This window comes from Astatotilapia calliptera, chromosome 8, assembly GCF_900246225.1.
Source record: "Astatotilapia calliptera chromosome 8, fAstCal1.2, whole genome shotgun sequence".
Lineage (NCBI taxonomy): Eukaryota > Metazoa > Chordata > Actinopteri > Cichliformes > Cichlidae > Astatotilapia > Astatotilapia calliptera.
Genome location: NC_039309.1, coordinates 15393410 through 15417217, shown reverse-complemented (window position 1 = coordinate 15417217; position 23808 = coordinate 15393410). Strand labels below are relative to the sequence as shown.

Genomic DNA, 23808 nt, shown 5'->3' with positions numbered 1-23808 from the left:
GTAGTAGATGTATGCAGTATGTAGTATGCAGAATTACAAGAAACATGAACTTGTGCTGCCAGAACAGCCCTGACCCAGGAAAGCATGGACTCCATAAGACAAATGATTCTGGGTTTATTTGTATTCATACCACAGAAACTGCCCTGAAAACTCAACATTTGTGTTTTCTGCCACTACTTCTTTTGCCCTCCATTTCTCCAGTCTCCTCAAATTTTTTAAGAACACACTTCACACCATGCTTTAAATCATCTTGTTGGTGTAATAATATTATTTTATACTGATCAAACTCTTTTTATCTTTGACAATTTTTACAGAGTCAGGAAAAAAAAGTTTTTTTTATGTTACTCTGAAGATGGTCAGGTACTAGGACTCAACTGAAAATGAGTGAAAAAGCAGTCAATGTCCAAATAAAACCTTCAAAAGACTTTCAGAACATTTGGAGAACTATTGCTAAAAGCAACACCTCCTAAACAAATGAGAGTGGCTCAAGACTTTTGCACAGTATTGTATTTTTACATTACGTATTTGCGTAAAGAGTACAAGGAGAGGTCACATTTTTCATAACTGAATAAATCATCTATTTAAGTTTCTCCTGGTTGTACTTAACTTTTAAGGCAACAGTCTTATTGGAAGCTTTCAAGGCAACAAAACGAAATTCAAGCCATATTTATGCTTTTATGCCAACGCATAAAAAAGACAGGAACGTTAAGTTGTAATGACTTAAAATCAAACCATCCGTGTTCATGAGCAGGCTGGAGATATTTCTGACAACACATTTGGTGGAGTTCACTCATGCACTGTTGACTTGAAGATGCTGGAGGGGGCAAAATGCTCTGCGGATGACTTGCCCTGTTTGTCCAAGCTGTGTCTGTTCGCATTTATCCCCGGGAAGCACACTAGGGAAGAAGCTCTGAGCATGCCTCCACCCCCGCTTGAACATCCATACCGGTACTTAAACTAACCCAGTTCTTCAATAACAGGAAAAGTGCGTGCAAAGATGTTTCAAAATCGAATGTATGAAGAAAACACATGAAAATAGGACATTGAGTCTTGTGTCACCAATTTCTGCAATTTAGCCAAACTGTGATGATAAGTACAGGGTGGCTTTTGTTGAGATAAAGCGATGCGATGGCTCTGATGTTTTCCTGTCTAGATGACTGTTTGGATGACCTAGAAGTATCATATCAGGAAGCTTCAAATTATCTGCAAAGAGCTGCAACAAGTCAGACAGCTAGACTTCATTTAAAACTACTTCAGCTCTCTGTCCTTCCATAGTTATATATCATTCTTTTTGCTATAGCTTAGCATAAAGTGGGGAATTACAGCGAAACAGCTCAGCTTTTTCCAAAGGTAACAAAATGCTAAGCATCCCACTATACTGTACAAAAGCGCATAATTTCTTCATATTTTGCTAGGAAAATGGGAAATAGATACTACAAACACAAATGGAAATAGAGTATAGTCATTTCCTGGGAGGACGACTCTAAGTTGCACCCACTCAAAAAACAAAAACAAGAATAGCACAGAGAACAATCCCACCCCAACCTCCATAAAGTTATTTCTCATTGTTACACATTGTGAGCTTTTAGAGGTGCTGATTAGGCAAATTTCAATACTGTTGCACAGAGCCAGGCAATCCATTTACATAATTTACACTCTACTATGCTAGGCTAGCACACCACCATCACAGTGTTGATATTTCCCAATGTGTATTTTTTTCTTTTTGCATATAAAAGAAGTATATTATGAATAAATGGGCCAAACAACAGACATTAGTTTGCAAACATTAAAGTGGAATAAGACGAAAGCTGAAAGCGAGGGACAAAGGGCAAAAAAAATAATACAGCATATGAAATGCAGAAGAGACAGTGCAGTGACACTGAAAATCCTTCCAGCACAGTGAGTTCATCGCATATTCAAAAGGACATATTCAATTTGCTGTTTCAAAATAACTTCATAAAAGGAACACAAAGGAACAATGTTCACGTTTGAATCTCTTTCTACATCTGACTCACTTTTTTCTTTCAGACGCTGCACGCTGAGCTTTGAGCTGCCAGTCTTATTTTGATAAAACACACAGCCGATTGTGGGCAAATCTTCAATAAAGCCTCCTGGAGAAGGAATGAGTGAAAGAAAAGAAGAAAAAATCAAAACCAGACTTTTCAATATCAGAAAACACAAATATAAGACTTCACAGATCGATATCGGGAAGACATTTTTCAGCATTCTTAATTCAGATCACAAATAAAGACGTTAGATTAATCAGTGCAGGGCTCCTTCTTCTTGACCTCTCAATGGTCAGTCCACATGAACTGAACTGGCAGCTACAGGAAAAAACATCCTCCATGTCTAGGCCACAAATGCACAATGTGGTAGTTTTATGAAAGGGACAGGGCTGGCAGAAGAAGAAGAGGGCGAGAGAGGATGAAGAAGATCAACAGAGGGAGAAAAGCAAGAAAATCAGAAAAGACAAATTTCTCACCAGATGCATCCTAAACAGAGTAGCAGAACTCATTTCTTGCTTCTGTTTCCGTCCCATTTTACTTTCCCATCAATCAAGCTCTTTTGGAAAACTTTAGACTGACTTCGGTTAAAAAGGAGGTGAAACCGAGCTGTCGCATTCCTGCAAAATTGATCGAGTCTTTTATAGCTGCATGTGCTGACCAGTGCTGACCAGTATATCTGTGTTGTCCAGAAACCTAGACTACAAAGCTACAGTAGCTGTGATCTATAATATACCCCATTTTATTGTCTGTTTTGCTCTACATGGAACCATAATTTACACATCGTGTTCAATGCAACTTGAAACTAGCAAATGAAAGCACAACATAATTAGAGAAACATGAGCAGTGGGTGCATTTTTTCATAAACTTCAAGACAATTAGAAAGAAGAGGAGTCGCCCCCTGCTGGACAACGAATGCACGTTTATGCCACTTCCACTTTGGCCTTACTTTTCAGATCTGGAAGCCTTGTCTGTTCACCTGCTGTAATATAAATTAATACAAATATCTAGTCATCACATGGCAGCAACTTTTTGCATTTAAGCATGTAGACATGGTCAAGACAACATACTGAAATTCAAACCGAGCATCAGACTGGAGAGGAAAGGTGATTTAAGTGAATATAAACGTGGCATGGTTGTGTGTGCCAGACAGGCTGCTCTGAGTGTTTCAGAAACTACTGATCTACTGGGAGTTTCCAACACAACCATCTCTCAGGTTTACAGAGGATGCTTCAAGAAAGAGAAAATATCCATTTAGCGACACTTGATGTCCTGTTGATGCAGGATCAGAGGACAATAGCCAGACTTCTTCAAGCTGATAGGACAGCAACAGTAACTCAAAAAAACACTTGTTACAACCAAGGTAAGAAGAGCGTCCCTGAATACACGACATAATGAGCTACAGCAGCAGAAGACTACACCAGATATCACTGATGTTACCACAGAAGAGGAAGCTGAGACTCTGATGAGTCTTGATTTCTGCTGTGACATTCAGATGGTGGGATCAGAACTTCATCCTGCCTCGTATCAATATTGGCAAATTTTTGGCCCCTCTTGGTCCAATATCCTCCATATTGTTGCTGAACACGGTCATCTCTTTATGATCACAGAGTAGCCATCTTCTCCAGGCTGTTTCCAGCAGGATAACATGTCATGTCAGTTCACATCATCTCAAACTGGTTTCTTGAATGTGACAGTCAGTTCCCTGTACTTAAATGGCTTCCACACTTACCAGATCCAGTCCAACAGAGCACCTTTAGGATGTGGTGGAACAGGAGTTTTACATCAAAGATATTTAGCTAAGAAATCTGCAGCACCTTCATGATGCTGTCATGTTGATATGGACAAAAATCTCAGAGGAATGTTTCCAGCACCCTGTTGAATTACAGCAGTTCTGAAGGCAAAACGGGTCCAACCCAGTACTAGCAAGGTGTATTTAATAAAATGCCCTATGAGTGTATATTCTCATTTTCCAAAAAGCAAGCTACACGTGACATGGGCGAGGGTGGTGGTCATATTGCCATGACAACAAGAAGCAACAGCCAGGCGTGATTAGTGATTAGTGAATGGTCAAATAATTGTAAAATATAGGAACCCAGGGTTTGAACATATTTTATATCTGTATTTTGAACATCGTCCCATTTAAAAACAAAAACAAATGCAGTACTATGAATGTTTTCCAGGTGAGAGTGTTTAAAAATTTCCAGCATTTAAACTATATCACGTATTCTTTCTTGTTTATGACTGCTGCCTTTCACCACACCATGAGGTTTGGCTGCTTTGAAGAACTACAGACTTTGACATGGTTGGACAGGGCATCATTTGTCCTCATTCTAGTCTAGTATACCAAACTATTTTTACCATAAAGACTGGAAAAAAACAAACAAACCCTCAAACAAAACACCAGCAGTTTTCTAGTAATTCCCCAACCAAGGTACAGATCACCAAGCTGATGTGTTAAGTAGTGAGCATTATTGGTTCATTGAGCACATTTTGTTACCTTTGGAGAGAGCTTCCAAATTCACACAGCTTTTATGAAAAGTTCAGCTATTTGGTTGCTGTAGCTTAATATTTTTAGAATAGCAATGGACAATATTAATCTTCTCATGGAACATTTGGCAACAATGAATTTCCAAAAATGTGGAACTATTCTTGTAAGTTCGATTTGCAGAATTTTTGGCATTTGTCTGGGACAGAGTGGATAGAAAAAGGATGAAAAAGATGAGTTATTTCTTACTGCAGACACAAGACACCAACAGAACATAAAATAAGGTATTCATGAAGCTAGCAGGAGCAGAAGAGAGGGGATAAGATCAAGTAATCAGCACAAATCTCACCAGCAGGACCACCTGAGTCTGAAGAGACAAGAAACAGCCAATCAGCAGCGATTGCTGTGGTCGATGTCCTCAAAGAGTCCTCTCCTCTCGTAACACAAAGCTACTGTCTGGCAGAGGTCCTCACATGAATACTGAGACACGCATAGACAGGTACAGATGGAGGATGAAAAACTGTGTTTGCATGAGGGAGGGGTAGCTAAACAATAGAGCTAAATATGACAAATGCACTCAGCAGCAGCTGATGTTGTCCTCCCAGGTTACCATAGGTTGCTGAGGTTGCTCGTGGTCATTCACTCCTGCTTGGGTGGATGAAGCTGAAAGAGGATGGATGACAAAAGACAAAGAAAAGTGGGTAAAAGCATACATGTGTATGTCTGCCTGGGTGTGTGTGCAGAAAAAGCACAGCTAATCGCTTATTTTGGCAAGTCCTGAGCAATGGCAGACTGTGAGAGGAAAGTGTAGGAAACGTCTCGCAGATACACACCCTCACACACCAACCTTGAGTATTTGTGGGTTTTTTTAAAGAAAAAACATTCTGGCCTGTGTGTCTAAAGGAGAACATTGCCCAAATGTTCCAGAGCCGAGCTCCAAACTTTGCAGGAGGAGAATGTGAAGAATGCTCTGACTCTTCTCTTCATAATGTGCAGAAATTGGACATGATAGAATCTGAGTATCAGGTTAGATTAGCTTAGAAGGTCATCCTGACCTGCACTGTTTAACCCCTTTTTATGAACATTGTCAGCAGCAGCTGTGCAAACTCACATATGTGTGCAGAAGGTTATCTGATGAAATGGCTAATTACTGGAAGGGGTAGCCAAATGTTACTGGAAACGGCCTTGATTGTATGTGTGTGTGTGTTTACCTTCAGAACACCATTCTTCCTGTGAAGTCTGATCACGGCTAGTAGGGTCAGGTACTTGATTTTGGACGTCACTGCCTTCCATATTTTCATCTTCAGTCCTCCTCTCTTCTCTCAGATTGTTCCGTGTATTCCTGAGAGTGTCAGAGCAAAACAATACCAGTGTTTACTTGAGATATGGGTTTGCCAATTTCATGCACGTCAAGCTCCTGATAGACAAGACATGGGTCAGTGATCCTATTGGATGAAGATTTGTCACAGAGGCCGATATCTGTGAGGATGTTTGTTGTTAGATTTGATTCAAACCAGAGCTGTTACTGCTCTCGATCTCTGTGGTGAAGCATTTGAGTACTCTGTGTGCTCCTTCTGTGTGTGTGTGTGTGTCTGTGTGTGCGTTTGTGCGTGCGCTGCTTTAGTGGATGAGTTAAAACTGACATAATGACTTCAACATATGCAAGATTTCAACTTCACAACTTTACAAGCTAATAAGTGCCGGCAGAGCATTTTTATTGTGATAAGCAGTTGACATTAGTGGTAAAATGAGGCTAAAGATACTTTAAAAGTTAATTGGTACCATCTGTGACGCAGTTACATACATGAAAAACTGCTATATTGTGAAGTTACGATGTTTACACTTGCTGTGTCAGATATAAAAGATGAATTCTCAAAGTTACAATAACTGAGTGACAATTTAGGGAGCCAGTGTTTGATTTATGGCTGCACAGTAAAAATGCCCTAAAGGATGGTGCCTTATGTCAGTAGTTGTCACTTCTGTACATGTTTATAATCATTGCTGAGGTGGGAACTACATTTTAAAAATCCAACTCTATTAATTAGGGCTATAAAGGTTTAGTCAGCTAGGATGACTCGAATGGAAGAAAACTGTTTCCTAGGTCTCAGTCTGTGCAGCTATATGCATAGTATGACCTGCACTGTGGTTGAATGAGGTATGGTGTGTTACATTACTTCCTCGTTGAGCTTGCTGGGCTGGAATAATGGAAAAATCCTGGTCATACTGCTGGGTTAAAACCTGGTAAGCAAACATGTAAGCTGCTTTGTGAACCTGCCCTTACAACCAGAGTATGCTAAAGGACACTTGCGTGTTGTCTAGTGCTCTGTGGGTTGCTGATTAAACCACCCACAGAATTTGAAGCCAAAGTGGCAGCAGCAGAGAGTGGTGAAGTGCCATCCATATAAAGAGTATAACTGACAAGAAGCTGCTTGAATGAGTGCTAAAACTCAGAACTGAGTTATTATTTTCCACTTCAAGTTCTGTTGTATCAAAGTTAATGGGATTTTATTATTATTATTATTATTATTATTATTAATTTCTCTGTCTGAAATAAGGTCTGTCTTTAATAAAAATGTAGGAGATTTTCCAATTTTGTTCTATAATATAAAATCTATAAAAACAAAACAAACACAATTTTAAATCTTTTACACTTCCCAAACCTGTAGTTTGCTAAAAAAGAAAAAAAAGAAAAGTGGCTAAATGAGGTTATGGATGTTATTAGGCCTATTAAACATCATCACAGTCATTGACTATATATAAAAGATGGCCTCATGGTAAGTTATTACTTAATGTTATAGTAGCAAGCTGCTACAAAAATTTCACAATGCACATACGCAAATAATTATTAGTAATTACTGCTATAATGAGCATTTCCTCTGTCACCGTGTTGGTTTTCTACACGTGATTAGAAAGGGCGGGTGTAACTGTGGAACTCCACGCTCATTGGCCCTGGTATATGTGTCTGTGCATGCTTTGTAAACACAGTACCATTTTCTCGCTTGTCAATCACAACGATTGACAGGCAAGAAGCTAGTACTGTGTTTACAAAGCAAGTTTTTTTGGTTTTGTTTTGTTTTTTTATTCAATGTGACCCAAAATTAGTGACTGAACCTTTCTAGAAAATTGTCCAAAATAGTCCATTTTCCCATTGATTCTGTTTTTTGCAACCACATCTAATAGTTGGTCTTCAGACAGACCTGGAAGTTACATCCAGGTTTTATATTGTCGGTGGTCACCAGTGTTGGTCAAGTTACTTGAAAAAAGTAATCAGTAACTAATTACTGATTACTCCCCCCAAAAAGTAATCCCGTTACTTTACTGATTACTTATTTTCAAAAGTAATTAATTACTTAGTTACTTAGTTACTTAGTTACTTTTTAAAAACACGATTTACAACCTGAAGAGGTGATAAAGTGATAGATCTTTCAGCCCAATTCTACTTTTTCTACATAATCCATCATACAAAATGTAATCAAATGGAAAAGTCTCTTTTTTTAACTTGTTTTATCAGTTTTAATCTTTTAACTTTATGCATCAAGCAAAACATTTAATTATATGCAACATTCTCTGACTTGAATAAATTAGTTTAACATTTAAACCTATTTTCTACACATTCCAGCACATAAAATAAAATATTTTTTGTGTTTTCACTCACTCTTTCAAACAGATGCAAGTAAAACACAGCAGAAAATAAATAAAGTCAAAGACTCAGCGGTCCTTTTGCTCTATTTTCACCTGTAAAGCAGGAGCAGGGTAGGCGGAGGGTTACCCTGGTGTAGGTGTGCTGCGGTCAGTTGAAGAATCCGCGCGAGTGTCTCTGTGAGTTTCCCATCACGTCGTAGCTACTCGGTGCTTGCTCGGAAGTTTAGGGTTTTTTTTCGCTGTAAAAAGAAGTTTTCTTCCCACGCACGATGGACGCTAATGTTTTTGTCACTTTTTATGGAATCAAACTCAAAGTAAGGTCAGTACTTCCACACTTTAAACGCTGCACGCTCATACTCTCTCCCGCACTCGATATATTATCCATTGTTGATCTGCACACAGCTGCTGTCACCAACGTCGCACTTGCTTACGTCACTGTCATGAGACATTCTCGCAAAAAAAATCACGGTTTTAGTAACGCAGTAACGCAGCGTTCCTACGGGAAAGTAACGGTAATCTAATTACCGATTTTGCAATAGTAATCCCTTACTTTACTTGTTACTTGAAAAAAGTAATCAGATTACAGTAACGCGTTACAAGTAACGCGTTACTGCCCATCTCTGGTGGTCACTACTTATCACTAAAAGTGGCCTCACTCCTAACCCCCCCCCCCCCACCCCTTGGATCTTATGAAGGTGGGAAAAAAGGCTGTGAGCTTGTTTGTTTCTACTATTGGAGCAACTGCAAGTTTTACTGCATCCAAGATTTTTTATCTCCAGATGTGCTTATTTATAGCCTAATATTGGTGATAATTCATAAAGATGATCTTGTTGTAAATGTCACAAACTTCACATAAAGCTTATTCTAAATTTAAAAACCTACAAAAAAGTCTCCTTTTTTATATGAAACAATGACTAATGAAAAAAACATCATCCCTGCAGCACTCTATTTACACTTTGGCTCTGTCACTCTCTTCCTCACACAGACATTAAATGTACACTCTCCATAAGTTAAACAATACTGTTGTCATGATTTTGCTCCTCGTGAGGTTTATGCAGACATTTATTTATATTTCTAAGCATGTGCTGACTCTGTCTTTAACTTTAACTGTGCTTTTTCCATCCCCTGAAATTAAATTATTCCTGACAGCTCTCTCCTTCATGGTCCATGTTACCCAGCATGTGACAGAAATACAGAGAGCAAAGATGTGAGCCAAGCCAGAGTTTAAGACCTTTAACCAAAATGAAGTTTTTATTAAAGACTCAAATGTTTGTGGAACAGTGAGGGAAGTTTATTTTGGAGAACATGTTCAATCATGACGTACATTTCTTACATTTCATACTTATATTAGATTTGGTACAAACCCTGCACTGTTGATATTATCACTTATTGGACTTGTCTTCTGTTTGATACTGGCAGCTTTAATTTGCCACTCTTCTAGTTGTTGATACTCTTGAATGATCTAATCTCAAAAGACTGCCATGTTTGCAAGCCTCATCTTGAAACTTGGCATGTATAATAAAAATTGTGCTTCAAATTATTATGTGTGCAATCACTTTTAGCATTTATTGCCTCTAATGAACAAGGAGTGACGTTTTGGCTCAATTTTATTTTCTCTCTACTGACCTCTTACCCTGTGTGTATTAAACACATTTCTGTCAAGACCACTAGTCACAATAAAAATGTTATTTCCATCTACAGCTGTTTATATCTGGATGTACGGCCCTCTGCTGGGACCTTCCACCATACCATGCACAAGCATGGAAAGATGCAGAAATGAGCAGGGGCATGGGAATGCACGGTAGACCTGACATTGATTAAGTTGGATACAGCATGAACAGCATGAAATGGAGGAGGTGGGTTGCAAGGCAGATTGCAGAGGATGCAAGCCAAAATAACTCAAATAGCAGATCCAGAACCATCATCCAAAAATGCTCTCTGTAATTCTTTATGTGTTTTTTTTTTAATAATTAATGAAGACACAAGCCAGTTTACCTACCTATGATAAGTTCCTGGGTCAGCGATATTCCACGTCACCTCTTGCCCAAAAAACCCCACATGATTGCCGTCCTCTGTCCATAGTCCAGCAGAACCATCAACTGATGCTGTCAGGACAAACAGTCTGTCAAACACTTCAAGGACTTCCACACATATCAAAGCCCTTTTGTGAGCCCTCCAAGATTGCAGCAGCAGTGGAGGTTGTTCACAAGTTGCCTGTATGAAGAAAAATATGTCAAGTATATGGGGATATGAGGTGCAGTGCACCAGGTGCAATCTTATTCCCAGCACACCTCAGGTTGGATGTCCACTGCAAAGGAAGAAATGTCCCAAATCTGAAGTGAGCCTGTTGTGTCACCTGAGACCAGAAAGGTGTTTTTAGACTGATCTGAGTTCAGGCTAAGCACACGCTCACCTGGCTGCTCTGGAGCGTAGAAATGACCTGGAGGGAAAAAACACAGAAAAAATAGACTTGTGCTCATAAACTCATCCAAGCATAAAGTACTAAGTACAATCTAAAAGAAATTTTCTTGTAACAATAGGCTTGGATATATCTTTATAGGCAGTTAAAAAGTCTGCTGGTTCACTCAAAAGTGCATGCAAGCAAATCTATTTATATTCTGCTTTTGTACCATTTTCAAGAATTCTTTCTTCACTTCAATAACAAAAGTACTTCTGAGACAAACTGCAAACTCTTCAACAGATTTTAGTTGTCACCTGCATTCCTCTTATGTCATGATTTCAAATCCCCCTCTCTGCTGGAAGCATGCACAGACACATAGATACATATATAAATCTATACAGACATACAGTTCACTCAAATGCACTCATGCAAGCCTGTACCCATATGCAGTGGTTACAGTGCATGAATCCCACACCACTAAACACAGATGGGATCTGGAAAGAGACATAGTTGTGGGCTGCCAGGAATGGTACCGGCTGGCAGCCAAGTCGACAGTTCAGCCTAACTGTCACTGCTTGCAAGGGCTGTTTGTAAATCCTTCTTATGGGAGGAGGAGAATTAGAAGTGACGGATGATTAAGAGTTTTTATCTTAGATTAATGTTTTCTACTGCAGCATCTTTTTTTTTTAAAGGACCTCACATCAATCTCTTCTTTAAGCTTTTTCTTGTGCATCCCACTCACCATAACTGTGATTGTCATCAGTGATGCTCCAAAAACACAGCCAACCACCCTGGGATGACACTAGGACACCCTTGTTTCTTAATTGTTTCCTGCCAGCTCGATGCTGAAGGAACAAGATGCTATCCACGGGGAGAGCTGACCTGGACGCACACAAGCAGAAAGAAAACCACAATCATGAATATGTCACTATCAGCTAAGGATGCAAGATACTTGACTTCATTTATTCATCATTTAATTAACTGTCAGGAAAATTTATGAGAAATTAGTTTGATTATGTCTTCGTTACTTTAATTACTTATTCTTTTATACCTTTATCATTCATGCATGATGATAAAAGGAATACCTTTTTTGAGTTCTGACATTTTACATCTATTTGATATTTCAATAATAATCTGCATGTTATTTAAACATTTGTTAATCTAAGCTTTTATTGTGTGTTATCGTCAATAAAGACTGCAGAGAGCCAAAGATAAATAATTTTTTACCACGCCAGCAACAAAATTTGATCTGGGATACAAGAAACACGATGTAAATTAGTAGATAAATCATTAGTAAACTGATCCATGCTGATTTGTTTTGTGTCAAAACCTGCAAGTCATACACATCAAGTTTAATAGTAAACCCTCACTGACTGCAAGACAGCACTCGGAGCTGCATCTCCTTACCGTGCCTGCGTCCCTCTCTGCAGGTGGAGCATCGGTCCTTGTGTCTCCATGCTCCAGATCACTACCTCTCCATCATAACTGGCTGTAGCAACAACGCTCAGAGCGGAGCACTGACACACAGCCAAGATGTCTGATTTGTGGACACCGCTGGACTTCCAGGACATGTCTGCTCTCACCTTCAAGTCCTTCAGTGCACGAGTAAAAGAAAAATAAAGCACAGCTTAGTGCACAAGCATTTTGGTTGAAATGATGATAACTATATACCTATATACCTCATTTATAAACACAGTTTATAAATGAGGTGAAATAATCTGTCTCTTCTGTAGAAGCTCTACTTACTTCCCCAGGTTGCTCATAAAAAAGTGTACCATGTTGCAGTAGACTTTTTTAAACAAATTATGGCTGTGTGAAGAATTTGAACTTACCAGGGGCGTATATAACGTATGCATATATATAAGTGCAATTTACTGATTTGTGATTGCCCCTCTAGGTTTTGGAAATGAAAAAAATATATAACGAAACAGACAAGCTAAGTTCTGCTTAAGCGAGGGACTTTACAGTGAGAAACATTATGTAACTGGGCAGAGGAAAGGAAAAAAGCAGCATTAAGAATCTGCTGCAGAAGCATAAATACTACTGTTCGCTTTAACAGATGACTCCAGCCACAGAGCAGATGGCAGCTGAAGGTTGAAAGGTAAAATGTAACACAAGAATTTGAAGCTTGAGAATAATGTGCAAATGCAGACTGTTATATATTTATACACTGAGACCTGTGCAGCAGCATGCATAGCTGTAGGTGGATGTGGGTTTGTATTTATGCGCTGAAAAGACTTTAGAGACTTTCTTCACTACTGACAGGAAAACACAAGACTTCTGAATTATTATACTGAATATGATGGGACAAGTTAGTGTTACTATTGGAGGAAATATTTTCTGAGCCTAATTTGGACCACAGTCTTCTTAAGGCCAAGTTGTTGTTGGCATTCTTAAAAAAAACACTTAAATGTTTTCTGAGTCTGTACTAGATTAGTCACTATGGTGACAGCTGTTTGTGTAGGACTCATCACGCTGCTTTAAACATCTGGGAAAGAACTTGTAGCAAGAAAAAAAAAAATGTCAAGGCTAAAACTCTGTGAGACTAATTTTATAGCATCTTAATATATCTGAGCTTCTTGGGTGGACTGCATTACCCAGAATCCCCTGTCAATCAAAAGTTTATGTAATGCATTTAATACTTTATGTTGTTCTTTCTTGACCCACAGCTAATGAATTTTTTTCACTGCCTTTCCAATCTGAGAACCAGCAGCTACTGTCAGATGACTAAGAGTGTGGAGATGAAGGTCAGTGTTACAAATGCAGGTAAATTTAAAAAGCAAATATAAAAGTTAATCATTATCAAGTTACAGCAAAATAGTTCTGAGAACACATTTTAGCGTGTCTTTTGCTGCCTATGGAGGTTCTCAGTCATCCAGATCACAGTAGTTTTGAGAGCTTGAAAAGCCCTCACGTGCTTCAACTATTTTTCTTTTGTCCCTAGCTGGCGGTCGGCAGGGAAGGTCGTCCACCAAGCCAATACGTCGCTGTGGGTGCCGCAGGGTTCTCATCTTTGTCAGCGATGCACTTCCAAGACTTGCGATCTGGCCTTGACCTTTTCTTGCTTGAGGATTAGACGTCATTGTTGAAGATCGTCTTCAGTTTGCTTGATCCAAGTCTTCTTGGGAGCGTCATGCTTGATTCCCTAGTGTGTGGCCAAACCATTGCAGTCGTCGCTTCTGGATCAGCTCTTCCATCTAGGGCTGATGGTGACATTGACTACGCATTGTGCTGTTGCTGAGACGGTCACGGGGGGACACCCGGATAATCTGATGCAAACAGCGCACGTGGAAGACCTCAAGCTTGTTGAGGTCATGCTTGAGGATGACCCAGGTCTCGGATCCATAGAGAAGAATGGGCAATACTAGTGCGCGGTACAGTTGAATTTTGGTGATGAGGGTGACGTTTGTCTTACGTGCTTCATCTACCACACCTTACCTATGTTTCTATATATTCATACAAGCAGCATAAGATATAGGACATTCTGCCTTCTTCTTTCAAACTCTCAGTGCTTGTTGTTCTTTACAGGACTGTTTATCTGCACCTAACCAATGCCTGATCAAACCTGATTGGTCAATACTGCAAGCCACAACAGAAAAGTTCCAGTAGCTCACATTCTGCTGTTTGCCTACAAATTCAGCGTGTTCCTGTGACGATTAGACATTACTGCTTTTGGAAAACTTACAGTTATCCCTGTCAAAACCACAGGCCAGCTGGTTTCTTGCTGTGTTGAATATACACGTTACATATAAGTTACGTTGAATATAATAATTTTAGGTGCATTTGTGAATGCTTGTCTCTCTTTGCCGTTTGCCTTGTGATTGATTGGTGACCTGTCCAAGGTGTACCTGGCCTCTCTCATCCTATGACACCTGAGATAGGCTCTTTGACCCTGAAACAGTAAAGAAAATGGATGGATGGATGGATGGATGGGTGTTGACTGTATAAATGGCATCCATGGAGCTTTTTTTTAGATAAAAGACAGAGCCGAAAAGGATAGTAAAACCCAGAGTACCAAGTCAATCTTAATTTTAGGATATTTTAGGATGGAAAGATAAACTATAATCCTCCCTGAAAATACGTTTTCTTTCTTCTCTGCAAAACTAGAGCAGGAAGAAAAACATTGTTTTCCAGCCTGGTGTTCAGTAACCCTTAAAACTGTATTTATGTGTGGATTATAACTTTAACGCACCCTTGATTTTACCTTGTCTCCTGCAATGCTGTACTGAGTGATGCACTGGTTCCACCCCACAGCCAGTAAATGGTTGTCATGGAGGCAGGTCAACCCAGTGACTTCAGAGTTGGTGACGGGCTCCAGCTTGTGTAAGTTTAGGCCATTTAGTAGATTCCACACCTGCTTGGGGAGTGGCCAACACTCTGATTTAAGTATTTTACACATTGATGCATTACAGCCAAATTTCTTTCTCTATATAATAATAAGTAATAAGATGTATTGAACCTTAATAGTGCCATTACGAGCTCCCGTGATTAGTCTTCTGTGAGAGGAGTCCAGTGCCATAGAGGAGAGCACCTCTTCTCCATGAGCATTTAAAATGTAAAGCCGCCTCCTTCCTGTCTCTACATCCCACAGAAAGACTGATGAGTCAGCATGTCCAGTCACCACCTGCCTCAGGGTGGGGTTGTACAAGGCGCAGGAGAGGTATGGACCCTGTTTAAATTCTGTCCTGAATTCCTCATCAGTCAACCAACCACCTCCTCCTCTTCTCTTTTCTGACAGATTGAGCACTGCCAGGTAATCTTTGCAGGCCACCACTAAATGAGGTTGCATCTCATCAGGAAGAGGAGGGCTAAGCAACAGGAAGGGGAAATTTCCATGTTCTGGGATGCGACCTGGTTGCAGACAGGGAAACTGCAGACGGAGAACTTTCAAACACTGATGGGTAGAAATGTCCCAAACTCTCAGTTCCTGGCAAAAGAAGACAAATGCATCATCATTAATTCGAACATAAACAAGCTCTACTAGCATATATTCACATAAAATATACAATTATGTATGCATTTATGGTAAATCCTAATTCACTCACAGCATCTCTAGAGTAGCTGAAGATCTGCCCGACATGTTGGTAAATTGCAACATCTAGTACCGTGGTGTGGTGACCCGGCAGTGTAGCCACAGGACTTGAAGTCACATATTGTGACCACAGTCTGACTTTTCGGTCAGAGCCTCCTGTAACCATCAACTGTAGGGACGCGTTGTAGTCGAAACACTTGGCTCCCTGACATGAGGCAAAAGCATTAATATCGTATAGTATACAGAAGATGGTGTTTTATGCAGGTGAAAATATAAATGAAGTGGTGGTAAATGCTTCTTTCCTTTCAAAGATACATGACTGAGATTTTTGTTTTACAATGTTCAGACAGTTATTTGGAGAGTAAACCTTGGGTTTCAAAAAAACAAACAAAAAACAAACAAACCCATTGTGAGTGACAGGAAGCATCACCACCCAGTTTTACTCCTTTCACAGCAGCCGGTGACACTGTCTGTTTCTGCATACTGCTGTGTTTGCTCTTCTAGATAAAACTGGCCAGTTATAACAGCATTTACTACACTGTAACACTGTCACACTAGGACATTTAATACTATATAAAACTCTTTCTCTCTTAAACAGAGTTTATTTTCACATGTCAACCTGCCCTCGTAGGTCTGTGTCACCCAGTCCCCAGTGCTGTGACACACAGGTCTGACTGACATTGATCCAGATCAGAAGTGGATAACTATGAAAATCACAACAAAGTCTAAAAGCCACAACATGAGAAGTTGATTTGAAGTCAGTGATGTTACCAGATCTTATAAATAAAACAATTCAACTAAAATGTAGAAGGCAAAGGGGAGGATAAGAACACATTTGATTTAATTTCTTCAGGTAAAATAAATGTATTCAAAATAAAACAGGTAATGTTAATGAGCTTATGTCCTGACATCAACGGAGTTGACCCTGGCTTGGCTCACTCTAGCATGTAGAGGCCACATTAAAATGAAAGCTATAGCAACTGTTTTCACTGCAGATGACATATTACATGTTCAGTACTACAATAATTATGAAATATTATAAATAAATAATGCTCACAAAAGTGGTCCAACCTGGTGCTGGAAAAATGTATTTTTGAAGTGGCCAATGAGTGTATTATCAATCAAACTGACCTTGTTACCTTGTTAATTACCTGGTTAAATTTCCAAATGTAAGGCTCCTGCTTCAATGACACATTCATAAAGACCACAGATGTGGTGTTACTTTCTGACGATGTCATGATGACATTGGCACTGGGTTCAAACATTACTCTGGTAATTGGTTCCTGGTGGATGCTGGGGATGTGTTGATAGGACACCATGTCGCTGTGTTCACCAAGATCCTGTGAGGAACGAGGGTGAAACAAGAAAAAACAGTGAGTCCAAATGATGTTTAAGGAAAAGTTGTAGTGTAAGCAGCAACACTTCAAAGCTTCTTGCTTCCATGCTTCTGTAACAGAATTCAGTAAATAGAGGAGGGAAAACCTACTTGGAAAAAGATCCTTTGTGGACCTTTGTCTCTCTTTGATGGTTTCTTAAAAAGTCCCTTGGATGAGTTTAGGAACCACATCAGGTGGACTCCTCCTTTTTCATCCCCCAGTAGCAGCAGAGGAGGCTGTTCTAGACTCTTGGAGTGAAAACCCTTTAGATTGAAGTGATGCATTTAGTGCTTTCCAAATGGAGACATCCAGCTAAAACAGTAACATCTCACACAAACAGTTGTCCTACCTGCACATCATACCAGTAACACAGACAGGTTGGCACACTGCGAAACCCTGGGAGCAATTATAGGACAAAGAGTTAACAATATTTCCGGGCTTCACGTGGTTTAGTTGGTTTTTGTTAGGAATAAAAGTACCATATAAGTGAATTTCCTCCAACAAACAGTTTGAAGAAATAGTAACAAAGCGCAAGTCCCTGCAGTCAGTTGCTATGGCAATCTTGTGGACGTTGCCCATGTACACCGCATCGGTGGTCCAACCCCTGAATCTCCTTGTGTTTGCCACTTCCTCTGTTGGGTCTCCAGCAAGCTGGTTTAAATAGAAAAACGTGAGTGAGTGTGCTGTAATTCCACGTGGATATTAAAGTAGCAACATGATGTCACTCACCCCTAAAGTTTTGAGGGTGTGTAGGCTGCTGTTCCAGGCGGTGATCTGACCCCCTTTACTGACGCTAATATAGCGGAGTGGAGGAGGATGGGAAAGAGCAACCACACGAACTGTTGGCTCCCGCTGCAGAGCAATAAGTATGAGACAAGTGTAATCAATTAGAGAAAGGTTACAGGAGGAAAAAAGTAATGGTTGTCGAAAATAACATATAACTCAGGGCAGAAAAATTAAGATGCTTCATCTTTCATCTATTATAGTAATGGAACACTTTATTCATTATAATTTATAGGAGCAGCTGAGTGCACTCTTTTATACTTACATTGGTTAGATTTAACAGACCCTGATGAACCCTAGAGTTATTAAAAAGGTTTGGCAAACTGCCCTGCTTAACTCCTGCAGGGTGAAATCCAAAAGTAGCGAATGATACTATAATAATATATGAGAATATCTTCACAGGCCAGGTGAAAATAATTAAAATAATGAGTTCCAAGGTCTGTTTAGCTTCTTTAGCCATTTAGTGCAGCACAGTTAGCCTGTAACCATTATGGCTGAGGCAAGAAAGTCATCACAAATCATGTGTTTCACTACTGTAACCAGTCAAAATGTCTCAAAGGCTACATTCACACTGCAGGTCTTAAAGCTCAATTCCCATTTTTTGATCAAATCCGATTTTTTTGTCTGCTTGTTCACACTACAAATAAAATGTGACAGCAAACGCGCTCTAGTGTGAACCCACTGTTAGGGTCCCTGGGTCGTTGACCCAGTGTTTTGTGTTTTTGGTTCTTTGATTTTGTTATTTCATTATATTCTAGCTTTGCTTTATGGGTTTTAGGATCATTCTTAGTTTAGGTTCTCTGGGTGGGGTTGGTTAGAGTTTTAGTGTTCTGGTTTTCTGTCTGTGTTCCATAGTTGCTGTCTTCCCTGTCTGCTGTATCCCCACATCCAGTCAGTGTTTGTGTCTGCCCTGGTCCCACGTCTCTGTTCCCTCTGTAGTGCCTGCATGTGAGTCTGTGTTATGTGTTTCCTGTTTTACTTTGAAGGTCTCTGTCTTATCTCAGTGTGTTCAGGTTACGCTTCTTTGGTCTCGTCAGTTCTGATTTGTCCCAGCTGTGTTTCCCTCCTGTTACTCATTCCCTGATTGCTCCCTCTGTGTATTTAAGCCCTGTGTTTCTCTGTGTCTGTGTCGCGATCTACCGTTTATTTTGCTGTGTGTTTTGCCAGTCCACCGGTGTTAGTTTATTTTCAGTTTTTCCCAGTTATGTTATGTTTGCGTTCAGCATTAAAGCTGTTTTGGTTTAAGTTTGTGTCCGGAGTCTGCATCTTGGGTCCTATTCCTGTTTGCACACAGCCGTCACCTAACACCCACAAAGCGGCCCGCATGCGCAAAAGAAGGCGTCACACACAACGTGCTCTGTTTAGACCCAGACCAAACAATATTGTTTGACTGATGGCCCTTAATATAAAGACTTGTTTCAGACTTTACTTTTCCCAATTTTGCTTTAAGTTATAAAGTTATTTTGTTATTTACAAATGGCCTAATAATTATCCTTATTGCGGTTTTAGAGAGGAGCGGTGCTTCAAAGTATAGTTGCAGATTTCTGTCAGAATCTGCAGATTATACAGTACAAATAAAATGTTCACGTTTCTCCAACGTTGTCTTCCCAACAGTTTCACTAACATCTACGTTTGCAATGTCTTCTCCGGCGCTGATAATAACAAGACATCTGTCTTGTGTCGGTGACGTAAAAGACGGATTTAATGCGACATGACCGTTCAAACAGCAGTGGCTTTCTAAAACATCAGATATGTATCAGATTCAGTACCACATACGAAAGTGACCCAGATCACTTTTAAAAATATCGGATTTGTGCTTTTCACACTGTCATACCATGATCGGATATGGGTCGCATAGGGTCAAAAAAGTCAGATTTGATGTACTTTCGCCTGCAGTGTGAACGTAGCCAAAGAGAGCCCTAAGACACAATTTTTGGCCACAGAAGAACTCTTTAAGCTAGGCTAACAAGCTAAATAACCTATAAAAAATATGACCACCTAATACTTTTCTCTGAAGTCAGGTAATAAATTAATACAGTCCAACATTATTATATTCTCTTACCTTTGTTGGTCATCTTCCATGAACAATGGCTCTGTCTTTTTTCGTTGCTAACTCTATAGTTGCTAACTCTATAGTTGCTAACTTTGTCTTTGTGCCATTGTTATTTTTACTAGAGACTGTTAGCTTAGCTGAAATGAAGAAAAAGTTTACACAGTTGTCAAGGGACATAAAACCTTTTTAAAAAACAAAACAAAAAAACCCAACAAGCTTTAAATAGACAAAGGCTTTGTAGTGCTGCAGTGTTGATTTTTTTTATTTATATGCGTGATAATCTTTATATTGAAAGTAGTAATTTAATTCATCAAATAAATTTTGCCTAAACTAGTTAAACTAGCTTAAAGTAAGTAAAAGTGACTTGCTGTATTGGATTTTCTTGTAAAGAAGCTTGTATATTCATCTCCTACAAATACACAGCATGCCAAAATATTTTGATACATTTTCTACTTTATTTACATGAAAGTATAAACAACCTATTAGAAAGCATCAAACGTTTAGGAAATAAATATAGCATTAACATTAGAAAAAGTAGCCTATATTAATAATAGTAGTATATTTGGTATCATATCTATTAATGTATATGTGTATGCCGCTTTTAAATTACATTTTCAAAAATAAATCTTTTAAAAAAAATCTTACTTCTAATTAATTGAAAAATGTTTTCAAAAGAGACTTTTATTGAGTGCTTATTGTTTATTGATTTCCATAAATCAATTTCCCATTTGAATTATTTATTGATCATATAAATATTTTTGTAAAAAATGTTTTCTTTTCTTTTAAAATATCTGATAGTGATAGATAATTTGAATGTCTAAATATACAACAACAATTTACAATTTAAGTAAGTTGTCATTGATTTTAATATATTTATACTGTACAAATCATTTATTAATGGTTAATTCCATTTCCTCTGTATTTCTTTTTACTGGGTAGTAAAATATAAATGTTCCATTTTGTAATATACCATTAAACTCTTAAAAAGTGATTACATATTGTTTTAAGTTTTATGTCCTTTTCCAAATACTAACTTGGAGTCACTGACCATTTACTCTCTATAACTGTTTCTCCTTTAGAGATACAAAATACTCTAATCCATTTGAGTTTCTTTTCCCCAAGTTTGTTTAAGTCATATTATAATGTTGTTCATTTTAGTATTTGGATAGCAATTTTGCTTTGAGACAGTTTTTTTTTCTGCTGCACTCAGCTTTTGGGAGGTTTTTGAAACTTGAATTCTCTAAATGTTAATTTTGACTAGGTAGTTGCCTAATTCTGGTAAGTAATTAAAAAAAAACTGTCTAAAAATCAGACCATCTGACCACGATGCACCAGAGTTACCTTGTTATGAGAGCAGTGTCTAATCTGAGGCTGGGCCTCCAGCAGAGCAGCTGTGGGATTGGAGGCCCGCTGTCGCTCAGTGTACTCCAAAAGCAAGTAGGAACACAGCTGCTGCCATTTTATTTGTCCAGTGCAGCTGATATCTACCTAGACATGAAGAATGTAAGAGTCAAGTCAGCAATACACCACTGTTGTCTTTTAATAGGACAGTCACTTCAAACCAGTAATAGACTGACAGGATGCTGTTTTATAAACTTTTTTTTAAATCGTGGATTACAATATAACCCGCATCCAGTTTTGTCAAGACTTATAAAAAAACTTTATTACTTTTTACCTCATAAAAGAATCTCTTGCACCACGTGTCCTCAATATTTGGGCCGATGACAGACTTCAGAACATCCCAAAACTCCTCAAACGTCAATCCACGTTCTTCACTTGTACCTCTATTGCTTCCCTTCAGCTTGTGTTCCTGTGTCTCAAGTCCAGCCTTTGAACAGGTAAAAGCATTTCTCAGAAGCTGTAGGTGCTCTGGGCTCAGTTTCTCTGCAGGACTGACACCGCAGGCCGGATCACTGCAGAAAGCAGCACATCAATGATCAGTGAAACGAAAGAGCAGAAGTAGAATAAAATGTGGAGGACATTGCCAATAAGGCAGCACCCCAGCTTAACTGAGCATAAAAACATGATCATTTCTTAAGCATTAAAGAACTGTTAAGTTCAGTGTCTAACCCCTATTTTATTTTTTATTTCTGATTCTTTATTGAAGCCATTACATCACTGACAGCTAGTAAAAAGCTCACTGCAGAATGAGTGCAGCACTCCCATGTGGTAGTTTTGATATAACACACTTTTTTTTTCAAATAAAGGGAATAAGTAATGAAAGAATATGTAAAGTTAGGGGGATGTGTTTTTAAGAAAAGCGCTCCCTGCCACCAGCACCTCCGGTGTGGGCCTGTTGCTAAGGGAAACTAACAATAAGTCACATGTCTTACCATTGTGAGGTATTTTCCTGGTCCATTGGGGCATGCATGAGTGGTCCTTTACATCATACACATTACTTACAATCAGCAAATGGAACAATAAAATAATTAAGTAATAAAGAAGCTGTTGTCTCTGAGTTTAAACTGTGTGGAGTGGATGGAAGAGAAATGAATGGAGAAATGTGTGAATTTAAGAAGTTATTTGAACGTTTGATACCAGTGTTCAGCTTCTATTGACTTTTCATGAATTGTTTAAGGTGGAAAAATGGAATGAAGTACAAATAATGAAAGTTAAAATGTTTTTTTTTTTTTTTTTTTTAGCTTATTAGAAAATATAGGACAGAATCAGATATAAGAATGTGTTAGCAGGCACTACTATCCAGAGGTGACAAAAATCCATATCAATGTGCAAAGTTTATAAAACAGATTTTCTACATAAAGCAATCCCTAATTAAAAATAATATTTTATGTTTGCCAAGACCAAACAAGGGGAAAAAAACTTACCAAAACCTGCTGTGTGGCACCTCTTTCTCATAAAGTGTCCACAAATTTTTTTTGTTTCTAAAAGTATCCATAGTGATAGCCCGATTCTACCTTTATCACAGTCTGAACTCCTCCTTAAACTCTTCTTTTATGGTGAGCATGAAAAAAGAAATGAAGAGAGAAGCCAAGACTTCTGTATAAATGAGTTGAGTCGACTCCGCGATCCTGGCTGTGCCTTGAGCCTAACCATGCACAGCCGTTGTTTCTGTCCACTCCTCTCGCTTTTCATGCAGTCCTCAAACAAAGCCTGTTGTCTTCAGACAGGGAAGGAATGTCCACATCCACAGAAGCTATCGGTCGCAAATGTTTGACCACACCGACAAAAGATAGTCAACACATCTCTGAAGAGACTGCCAAGGAGACCTGAGAATTTCCAAAGTCTATTTGGGGCAACAGAGCCACAAACCCCACAGACCTCTGTGGGTTAATCATTTAAAGAAGCAAAGTTATTCACCACCAAGAAAAGGCTGAGCTTTCTGAGCTTTATCAAGAATCTATGTATATGGGATATAGTTTCTACCATAAGTAGGACTGTCCAGAAATCCTAGATATTAAATCAGGAACATCTATATTCAAAATTAAGAGAGGGTAAAAGCGAAAAGTCATGATATGGTGGCATATTTTCAGCTATTCTTACCGTTCTTCAACTGATGTAGTTTAATCATTGCCAGGCAACCAGCAGCAGTTTTCTTCCTTATAATGAGCTATCAAAAGTGCTGTCTTACTATGTTTAATGAATATACTCAAGTCCCAGTGTTTCACAGTCTGCTGAGCAAGTCCTTGAACTTGATCTCCTTTTAGGCTTGCAATGTCATTTAAAGCAACCTTCTTTTATCCATCTGATAAAAGAGTCAATAACAGTCAAGAAGTCAATAATAATGAATAAGCTCAAACTGACCCACTGAGTGTTTTATAATGCACGTAAAAAGTAAAAATAAAAAGGGACAAGTGGAAATGATAACACATATGTTAATAATTATATTATTAAGTACCCCCACTTTGGTTTTGGTGTGTCCAGAATGAATAACCTGCACAGGCAGAAACTGTTAGAGGAAACATTATGTATATGTATTATATATATTTTAAAATATGATATACTGTTAGTAGACATTATTAAAAACTACCCAGAACTACTCATCCATTGTCTCTCACTCATCCTGTCAGGG

At 38.8% G+C, this 23808-nt stretch overlaps 1 protein-coding gene across 1 annotated transcript; it reads right to left on the bottom strand.

The window, feature by feature from the left end:
• Positions 1-486: 486 nt before the first annotated feature.
• LOC113028553 (WD repeat-containing protein on Y chromosome) lies at positions 487-22848 on the bottom strand. Its single transcript, XM_026178928.1, has 19 exons — positions 22604-22848; positions 21454-21691; positions 21120-21266; positions 17672-17794; positions 17422-17593; positions 17292-17338; positions 17053-17205; positions 16718-16906; positions 15580-15771; positions 14994-15461; positions 14739-14888; positions 11942-12126; positions 11277-11416; positions 10425-10573; positions 10133-10347; positions 5703-5833; positions 5102-5154; positions 4841-4971; positions 487-2111 (listed from the first exon to the last, which is right to left on the bottom strand). Exons 1-18 carry the CDS (start codon positions 22672-22674, stop codon positions 4882-4884), a joined length of 2913 nt encoding a protein of 970 aa, XP_026034713.1. The 5' UTR covers positions 22675-22848; the 3' UTR covers positions 487-2111; positions 4841-4881.
• Positions 22849-23808: the final 960 nt, after the last annotated feature.

Excerpts from the sequence above, each read along its gene's own strand:
- LOC113028553 (XM_026178928.1), bottom strand. The coding sequence starts at position 22,674 with ATGGATACTTTTAGAAACAAAAAAAATTTGTGGACACTTTATGAGAAA. Across the intron at positions 17,594-17,671 it reads ACACCCTCAAAACTTTAGGG|CTTGCTGGAGACCCAACAGA; the intron begins GTGAGTGACATC and ends TATTTAAACCAG. Across the intron at positions 4,972-5,101 it reads AGCAACCTCAGCAACCTATG|TATTCATGTGAGGACCTCTG; the intron begins GTAACCTGGGAG and ends TGCGTGTCTCAG.